The sequence below is a fragment of the Gossypium hirsutum genome, chromosome A11, assembly GCF_007990345.1.
Source record: "Gossypium hirsutum isolate 1008001.06 chromosome A11, Gossypium_hirsutum_v2.1, whole genome shotgun sequence".
NCBI classification, from domain to species: domain Eukaryota; kingdom Viridiplantae; phylum Streptophyta; class Magnoliopsida; order Malvales; family Malvaceae; genus Gossypium; species Gossypium hirsutum.
The window spans coordinates 17,529,140-17,538,726 of NC_053434.1; the positions used below are offsets into that span (position 1 = coordinate 17,529,140).

General features: G+C 34.6%; 2 protein-coding genes across 2 annotated transcripts; one reads left to right on the plus strand and one right to left on the minus strand.

Annotated features, from left to right (window-relative positions):
- The first annotated feature begins 1,517 nt into the window (after positions 1–1,517).
- Positions 1,518–4,461, plus strand: LOC107924812 (uncharacterized). Its single transcript, XM_016855412.2, has 5 exons — positions 1,518–1,974; positions 2,089–2,249; positions 2,573–2,603; positions 2,765–2,867; positions 3,990–4,461. The coding sequence occupies exons 1-5, from the start codon at positions 1,663–1,665 to the stop codon at positions 4,088–4,090; spliced, it is 708 nt and encodes a 235-aa protein (XP_016710901.1). The 5' UTR covers positions 1,518–1,662; the 3' UTR covers positions 4,091–4,461.
- A 2,799-nt stretch (positions 4,462–7,260) lies between these two features.
- On the minus strand, positions 7,261–9,106 carry LOC107923054 (uncharacterized). Its single transcript, XM_016853264.2, has 4 exons — positions 8,903–9,106; positions 8,543–8,746; positions 7,800–7,967; positions 7,261–7,718 (listed from the first exon to the last, which is right to left on the minus strand). Exons 1-4 carry the CDS (start codon positions 8,906–8,908, stop codon positions 7,665–7,667), a joined length of 432 nt encoding a protein of 143 aa, XP_016708753.1. The 5' UTR covers positions 8,909–9,106; the 3' UTR covers positions 7,261–7,664.
- Between the last annotated feature and the right edge of the window lie 481 nt (positions 9,107–9,587).

Sequence of the window (9,587 nt, forward strand, 5' to 3'; positions counted from 1 at the left end):
AGTTTTTGGCAGTATACCTGACTAATGAATCTGCTATAGTAACCCGCCAGGATAAGGAGCTTGGCATATATGGAATTATGGGTGGGGTAAGTGCCCGCCAAATCTGGAAGTTCTCACGTTATGTATCGAAGCCATCTGGGATTTTATTGGACAATCTAAAACATTACATTCAACGAAATAAGTTTGCTGTCTAAATTGACTTAAAAACACGGTATGACTAGAATTTTGTCAGTTGTTAGAGCCAATGTAAGAATCTTCCAAGAGCAGTATCTGCATGTATAATATTCTGAGAAATGTATCCAAATTCTATTTTCAAAAGGGATTGTGAAATAGGATCCACAGTAAAGTGTGAAGCTTGTGATCCAATGATGGGGCAAAGTGTGTATAAAGTGGTTAAGTGTAGAGATTGACATATAATTATCCGCCAAGAATTAGAAAAGTATCCGCCAAGGTCTGAAAAGAAGCCCAAAATCCTTAAGTCGAGGAATTCAACAACATCGTTTAAAGGTAATATTGGTTGAGATTGACTAAGTTCCATTGAACTTACAGACGTCTATTTGTTATGCAAGATCTTGAAATTGAACTAGTGCGCCAGGAGGGACCAAGTCAGGAGTGCGCCAAAGTGGCGGTTTGTAGAGCGATATTATGCATACAGAAGGGCATATTTGGATATTTGGCGTACAATACTCTACGCCATGATTAAATAGGTTTTAACAAAGTTTTAAGTTGTAATATATTAAATTAGTTTTGAAAATCTGTTGTATTTAGTAAACGCCTCTTTAAAATCTTTCGACTTAGGAAGAATATAAAGAAATGATAAGTATGTTTAGTATGATTTTTGCGTATTGAAAAAAATTGCTAATTATTTTAATTTGGTGGCATCCTGTATCCCGGTCCGGTAAATCGGGTTGAATAGAGTGTTACAACATCAATCGGTAGATCGAGTTATTATGCCACATCCGTGAGTGTAATCGAATACGTACCGCACGGAAGATAAAATGTGTGTTCTGGATCGTCATTTCTCTAGCAAAACATTGATAAGTGGCGGGCTCCAATTTAGTCCTGCCTCTTCCAAGTACGATTTAATAACACATGGTGCTCTTACACTTAAATTGTATATATATATTTCAATAATTCAATCTTCGTCTTGATTATATAAATATAAAAAATTTTAAAATATAATAATATTAACAACTTAATAATAATATTAATTACAATAAAAATATAATAATATTTTCTTACTATTTGTAAATGGAAGTTGCATACGTGTTTGTGATCCAAACGAATTTGAAACGTTTGACATTTTTAAAACCTGTAACCTCTATCAAATTAAATAAAGATTAATTAATTTAACTAATGGAGTAAATGTTATTAAATTACCACTAAATTAATAATTTATTTAACATTACAAAATATGGTTAAACTTATTAAAAATAAATTACCTTATTTCTCTAAATTTTGGGGAAAAAAATATATTTCTCTTTAAATCAGCTAATTTTTTCAGTCTTAATTGATATTTGGTGTTTAAATTTATCTGGGAAAAATGGGTTTTGGAATTTGGAGAACCGAGAGCAGTCCAGACTTTAGAGAGTAGACCTAAAGGTTAAAGACTTAACATAGCGAAGATACCCCAGCGCTTGTTTCCCTAATTAAATTATCTCCATGCTCTCCTTCTCAAAGCGACTCCCCACTCTATCCCAATGCCTCCGCTCCACCACCCACCAGCTCCGCTTCGCTAGAACCGAACCCGCTTCCTCCAAGGGGCGCTCCAAGCCCTCTGGTTCTGGGTTCTCCTTCAACAAAACCGGAGACAAATCCGAGTGGTGGGTCGTGGACGGCGAGATGCATGAGATCGGCGATCATGTGCCCCCACGTGAGCGCTTCGTCATCCCCAGAGACAACATCCCTAACAAGCGTCGTAAGCAGCTCAGGGAACAGTTCATGCGCCGCACTCGCCTCGTTATTAAGGAATCGGTTAGCGCTATAACATAACTACAACCACAATTATATTTTTAATAACGTTAAATATACTGAAAACTGCTTCTAATAGTATACTCTCTTTCTGGGTTTTGTTTTGTTTTACTGAAGGAGCATGAACCGTGGTGCAAAAGGTACATGGAACTGTATAATGAGCTTAGAGAAAACTGGGAGAGGTTGTATTGGGATGAGGGTTACTCTAAAAAAATCGCTAAAGATCATGCCAAGTATGAGTCTGCTGAGGACGATGATCAAGATTTTAACCCTTACAGGTTTCTCCTTGCTGGTTTCTTCATCTTCCTATGTTATCTAATCACGAAAATAGAATACTTAGAAAGACATATATACTTATAGTCCTTCCCTTGCCATTTGTAAATGCTAGATATCTTGATTGAGGAAGTATTCATTTGGCATCACTTGTTATTGTCATGCCAAATTGAACACCCATAAACAGCCTTACAGAATCAAGAAGAGTTTATGTTCAGTTATTACCTTTTTTTTCTTTGGTTTCTATTATTCGAGCCTTGATTTGTCTGCCTAAGGATTCAACTAGAAATGTGATGCCTAATCACACTCCCTTTGTTTTGCCTTATAGGAGCAGGGGAACCCGTGCTGATCTCACGAAGGTGTGACTTTTTTACACGACTTGTTGGTGGCTTAATTTCAGCAGAACTTGGCCTTTCCATGTTGTGTGCATGGAACTTTCTCTTTTTATCATTATTATTGTTATTATTTTGGAACATATCTTCCTGTGGATACTACATTGAATTATGCATTCTAACTGCAGGACCAAGGTTTTGGGAGGACTAGGCAAGCTGATAACTCTGGGAAAGTCAATCAACTTCGGGATAAGTTTGAATATGATAGAGAGAACAGAATGAGAGAGAAAGGTATGCTCAGTTCTTTCAACTTTCAAGCTAATTTATGCTTTATACAGAACATGCTGCGCGTGCTTCATTCTATAGATCTAGGGCAGCAAAAGCTGAATTGCGGCAATCTGCTTGTGCAGCATGTATAAAATGAAACGGAATTTACTACTAGGACAGTGTCTTGACTGTCATGCCCTGACTGAAAACTTTAAATGATATGAATCCAAACGTGATCACTACATGTGTGTTGTGGATTAAAATGCATCAAGTGTTTGTCCTAATCTTATATGTCTACAAGCCAACCTGGAATGACTTATAAGCTAGCTACCAAGACTCTACCAGAAACAACCCAAATGCCAAGTTACCGCCCTAGATAGGTCCCTTGGTCTCGAGGCTGAAGGGTGCCCATATCAATTGAAGAAGGCAACTGAAATTATAACCATTGGTTGTTTGAGCTACATTGTTTGTTGCTTGTTAATGAGGTGATGAAAGATTTAGTCCATGTTCTTTACTAGCTAAATGAACTGAGATTGAGCATCTCATATTTTGGCTCTTGTAGACTTGTAAAACATTTTTATGCCACTTAAGAACGAAGTTTTATTTTGGGTCCATCTCTTCGTTCTAAACTTTAACTGGAGTTTTGGGGCTTCTTAGGGTCAAAGTTTGGATTGTTATTTCACTTAACTGATGGAAATGCATTAAACTCGTTGCCAATTGTTTAATGTGGAGTGTTAAACATAAGCTGCAATTTTTATCAATATGCACTTCCGACTCTCTGATAAATTGTACCTTGTGATTTATGAAGATTTTCATTTACGGTGTGAATATCTTTAATATACTGAAATTTAGAATCCTTTCATTGTATTTTCTTAAATGCTGGAATGGTTAGGCTTACATGAGTAAACTGGAGCCTAAAATGTATCCATGAAATCCCCGTATGGCTTATACTCATCAGTAAATTTAAACAAATAATTTTCACATCATGTCATGTAAAATGCATGAGAATTTCATGAATGAATTACATACAGATTTCATCTCCAATGGATTATTTTGCTTACTTCTCTCTTGTATAATTATAGTTTAAAATATGTAAAACCATTATGTTGTCTTTACATGGAACACTCACATGTATGTATTATGCAGCATTTGCTCCAATAAATGGCCAAGATACCTCGAGCAGCTACAATACAAACTCTAAGAATCAGCCGTTTGACACTCGGAGATACTTTTCTGATAGTGACTAACAGTAAGATGAAAGGAAGGGAAGTAGGAAGTGATTAACATCAGAAATCTTTAGCTAATTGCGAAGAACCAGTTTTACTGTTTGCTTTGGTCACTGTTGTTAGGCATGCGGCTTCAGATTCCGACTACTACCCTCGAGCAGCCATTGCCTGTCGGATAAGGATGCAAAGGCTTTTCATATTCATGTTGCGGAATGTTGTATTCGTTAGCAAGCTGGATATTAAGTTACGATTTTGTTGATCTTACCTCCATATATTTGTTACAAAAGAGGCAGTCTGACTATTAAAGAAAGAGTTGTAGATATGGAAGACATTCAAGATTTGCTGATTTTCATTTTTGAGCCAATTGAGCGAAGCCTCGACTTTTTTTTTTTTTGAAAATTTTGTATACATGATGTGGTTGTTTTGTTCCAAGGTAATGGTGGATTGGGAAATGCTTGCTTAGGAATGGCCTGAAATCTCACCAATTTGCTGCGTTCATCAACCGAGCTGCCATTTGATGAAAGCTTTAATTCCGGTCAAACAAGGACCAAGGACGGGGTGTAGAGCTGTAGTGTTCGGGTTGTGTACTGTTCGGGTGTTCTGAAAATTTCTTAAAATTGTTTGAAGAACTCATTTTATTATTTAAAAAACATAAGAATATTTTTGTAACAAAAAATAGTAAAATATTATTTTAATAATTAAATGGTAATTTAAGACAGGTTGAGGTGGATAGAATAAAAAAATTACTCTTAAATTATTGATTTTGTTTTATTTTGTTAACTCAACTATTAATTTTTCAGATTTAATCAATTAAATATTTTTGTCACCTTTTCATTAGTTGCGGTGAGTGACAAGAATTTTTTTGAAATTTTTTTATTTATTGATTTAATAATAAATTTAACCTTTTAATGTTATTAATTTAATTTTAAATATATTTAGCCTTTAATGTATAAAAAATTTTGTTTAAAATTTTTAAAATTCAATAAACTTAACTTTCAGTATTATAAAATTTATTAATTTAATTGTAATTTTAAAATTTTCAAAAACTATATATATTTAAAATATATATATTTTTAATCTTTTACCTCATCCCTTGAAGTAATCTATTACTTTTACGAAACAGTGAAGCGGACTGTCCTGCCATTTGGATGGAATATTGCTAATGAAGAACAGATGTAGTGTTTTCTTTCATTTATTTGGGGGTTATTTCCTCATATAGTTATGTCATAAATCAAGAGTACAAGTTCCCCTAAATTTGCTTCTTCTTTTTGTTGGTTAACTTATGAGTACTTTGTGGCAAAACATAGTGTTTTTCTATTTAATTATTGTTTTTTAAAATTTGTTTCTTGAAATGTGGTTGTTTTGGAATTAGATTCTACGCAATTTTTTACTTAAATAATATAAATATAGTAAAATAACATGTGTTACAAGACATCATAAAGGACAAGGCCGAACAACATCCAGATACTCCATGAGACGATATGATGAGGGCACACAGTAGGCACAGTGAGTGGGATTGGTTTTTATGAAGTAAATTCAGTCCAAATATTTGAGAAAAACCTCTTTTGACTATTTATTTATAACCATTCTCACTTCATTAAATTATAAAATTTGAGGTATTCTCAGTGCTTGTGTATATTTAAGTCCAAATCATCCTTGATTCTATTTTATAATTGTTTTTATATGAAAAACATACAAGATGGGAAATCAATTAAAAGCATTGCAGAATGAATGGAGCACCCGTTTTACATATTTACAACCTGGAACGTTGCAGATCACAGGCATTAATGTTAGTCAGACTAGCTTGAGGGAGGAATGGATTCCAGTTTCATGTAAGGACTGCCCTACACAACAGGGACAGATCAATTGGCTCATTGACTGTACCCCAAGAAAAGATTGGGAATTTATAACGTACTGATAGAGATTGAGTATTTATTTTTATTTTTTTGACTTTTTTGAGTTGCAACGGTACTGGCTCGATTATGGTGTCACATGCAGCAACCAGAACGGCAGCCTTCCTTTGTTGCACAATACATAATGTAACGCAATTAGCTTAACCCACCATCATAATAAATTTTCTAATACAAACCACACCAACCTGAATTTGAGATCACCAACCAAAGATATACTGTGAGTGAGTAACCATATCATTCCTTTCAATGAAAAAAGTTGAAGCAAAAAATTAAAATCTGCTTTGGAAAAGAAGACTGGGCTATCTCTGGACCCTATATACAGTGGTAATGCTTCATGAAAAGAACAAATGTGGGGTTTTTTTTTTTAATTAGTGCATGTCCATCGCATATGTTGAAGTGGTTTATCTTTAAATCATTATTAGAGTCTCACTTTTTTCCATTCCTTTCCACAGTTTCTTTCTTTTTTTTCCTCTTTAATGCAATGGCATGTACCTAATTGGTTTTATTGATTTATTCAACTTTTTCATCCACTAACCCCCATTGCTTTCCTTTAATAAAAAAAATACCTTAATTAATAAATTTAATGACAATGGTTGACATTAAAATTAAAATTTGAAAAATATAACTATAAAGAATAGTCTAATTAAAGAATATAGATAAATAAAACTTTAGGCGCACAAGATAAAAAGGGGTGTGTTAAAAGTTGCATTTTTTTAGAAGGCTTAGGCAACACGAATGTGAGTGTGTGGATAAGGGACGTTAGTAGCTGACATGTTGAATTTTCTTTGCAAGTGGTTAGTTGGGAAATTAATGATAAATCTGGTACATACATAGTTAGATGTGGGTGAAACCATTTATCATCGATTTGATTTGGGGATATGGCCGTGTCCTTCATTCGGTTTTTGCTCTTTATTTTAACCTATGCGACTTCTAGTTCCTTTTTTTAGTGGACAAGTCGAGGTAATGTTGAATTTTTTGCAAGGTTATGATACTTGGATATTGAAAGAAGAAGATGGAGTAGAATAACAAAGTCAAATCTTATCTCAAATCTAAAATTTGACCCTTCTTTTTTATAATTTTCAGTCAAATCGTTTTCCAAGAATAATTCACGGATTCAGACGTAGCCCCTGATATTTGCAGAAACCAATACTTTTAAATAAAGAACGTAGACGGCTTTCAACTCTCAAAAACTCCAAATGCTAATGCTCTTCTTTCTTCCATTTCATAATATAAAATTCTAAAGTGAACCCCTCATCTGAAAGGTCCAAAGCCAAATGATTTACCTCAATAGTTTGAATTTTCATTGCTAAAAAAGGCAGGTCACAACTCTTTTACACAATAGTTGAAACTTAAGAGGATCAATACACAAATTTACCAAACCTTTTTCATTCAAAAACCTCTAAAAGATAGCTTTCCAAGACAAGAAACTGTTTATAATAAAAAGAAGACCTCAAAAAACAAGATTCAGCCCATAATAACCCTCAACATAGTAGAAAGTAAATAACTAGAATAATTCTTCTCTAAACCCAATTATCCCCTTAATTCCTAAACCAAGGAGAGGGAAACAAGTACATTCCCGTGCCTTTTTTTTTACCCATCTACTCTTTTCTGATGACCCTATTTACTTTATCCTATACATAAATAGCTTAAGCATGCACTTGGGCTGCGGCCAAATAGCAGCTTCACAACACACATGTAGGAACCATGCAGCTAGCAAAGAAGCTCAACCCTCTCTTCTGTAAAATAAAAACAAAAAGGGTTAGAACATGGATGGGTGATTCTAATAAATGCATCAATGGTGAGAATGTGGAGTGTACCTTTCTGGGTTTAGCGTAAAGGAGGTGTGGGGAGATTTTATAGAGGTCTTCATCAACGGGTTTGGGTGTTGGGCGGTGCAGAGAAGTGGGGCTTGGTGATTCCTTCACGTCATTGATCTCCCAGTTTTGCCTTTTCCCTTCTTTATCATTTGACTGTCGTCCTTTCTTCTGTAAAATTTTTCATTCATCATTTATACCAAAAACAACGCATTTTTTTTTCCAACATTTGATCATACAATGCAAGTTTATCAATTCACTGTCGTCATTATTTTCATCACAATACCATTTTAGATGGTTACTTTGCTTTTAGAAATAACTAAAAGCTTTTGCTTTTGAGGCATGAACCATTGAAAAAAGCAATTTGCTATGTTTTGTAGTTTAAGCTAGTAGTCACATGTCTGTTCGTATCCCTTTCATTTTTTGAGTTCCGCACTTTGTTTGGTGAGCTTTTTTCTTGATTTTAATACATAACATACATAAAGTAAGCTTCTTTCCATGAAATTTTGTTTCACTTTTTTGACATTTTTTTACCCTCTGCTATAATCAGGAACAACTTTTCATGAAAACCTTAATGTATTTCAAAGAAACCAAAGCTCTTCATATGCATCAAAACAAATAATTAACAAAAAGTAAGCCAATGCACATGCACAAGTTTTCTTTTTATAAAATGCTTGTAAGAAATATGGTTTAAACATGAAAGGAAGATTAAGGTTTTAAGGAGTGTTGTTGCATTAGATTCTTACCCTTCTGCGAGGAACAACGATCATGGCAGGAGTAACAACATCGTTATCATAAAGATCACCGGCAACATACAAATCACGATCCTCAGAGTAACTGTAACGAAGCAACCCTGCTTGTCTAGCTGATTCAAAACACTGAGTGAAAGGGAGGTCATTGTTCCAATCCCAGCTCCCAAAAGCTGGAACATGACTCCTTGTGTAGTAATCCTATAAGTAACATATATCTCATCAGCAAAACAACAACGTATGAACAAAAACCAAGCACAACAACAACAACAATCATTATTAATCAAAAAACAAGAAGAGTACATGAAACAGATGAATTTGAAACATACGGAGGAAAAAGGGTAGGGCTTTACTTACATCCATATTGTGACAAAAAAGTGTTGGAATGTTTTAGAGATTGACTTGACTTTATCAAGAAACTGGACTGCACGAGCAAGAGAGTGTAAAACTTGTGTTCTTTTGGTGTTGTTTCGTAGTTGGAGTGGAGTGGGAATTCTAGCAATATAAAAGGGGAAGGGGGAGGTATGAAAGAGAAGGAAGGGAATAGGGTAAAGTAGGAGAAGGGGGGTAGGGATATAGGGGATCCTAAGCAATAAAACTTCTGTGAGTGTGAAGTAAAAGGAAAAGAACTTACAGTAACAGACAAAAGGACAAAGAGGTAAGGTAAAAAAGGGTGAAAACCAGAGAGACAGACAAATAAACAACTTAAAACATGGTTATTACCTTTGCCTTTGGTTTGGGTTTTTTAAAATATCCTCCGTGTCTTTAACTTGGCTTTATACCAGGTTGCCTAGGCCCTACTTTGTCGCTGATCAGAATGCATATTCGAATGCTTTGAAGCTCCTTGATTCTTGATTTCTCTTTTGTTTTTCCTTTTGGTTTTGTTTTTTCCTCTCATATCTCGAAGCAAAGGCTACGGATTGGCCTTTTTCTTTTGGCTTTTTTTAACCCCACACGCATTACCCGGTAAAAACCTGGTGCTTTGTGCGCAAGACAATGGCTGAAATCGAAAAAGTTGAAATTTGAGTTTAAAAAAATGGTT

Coding starts and splice junctions, on each gene's coding strand:
- LOC107924812 (XM_016855412.2), top strand. CDS start 1,663: ATGCTCTCCTTCTCAAAGCGACTCCCCACTCTATCCCAATGCCTCCGC. Junction 1,975..2,088: donor GCCTCGTTATTAAGGAATCG/GTTAGCGCTATA, acceptor GTTTTACTGAAG/GAGCATGAACCGTGGTGCAA. Junction 2,604..2,764: donor CCCGTGCTGATCTCACGAAG/GTGTGACTTTTT, acceptor TTCTAACTGCAG/GACCAAGGTTTTGGGAGGAC.
- LOC107923054 (XM_016853264.2), bottom strand. Junction 7,968..8,542: donor TCGTTGTTCCTCGCAGAAGG/GTAAGAATCTAA, acceptor AAAATTTTACAG/AAGAAAGGACGACAGTCAAA. Junction 7,719..7,799: donor TTTACGCTAAACCCAGAAAG/GTACACTCCACA, acceptor TTTATTTTACAG/AAGAGAGGGTTGAGCTTCTT.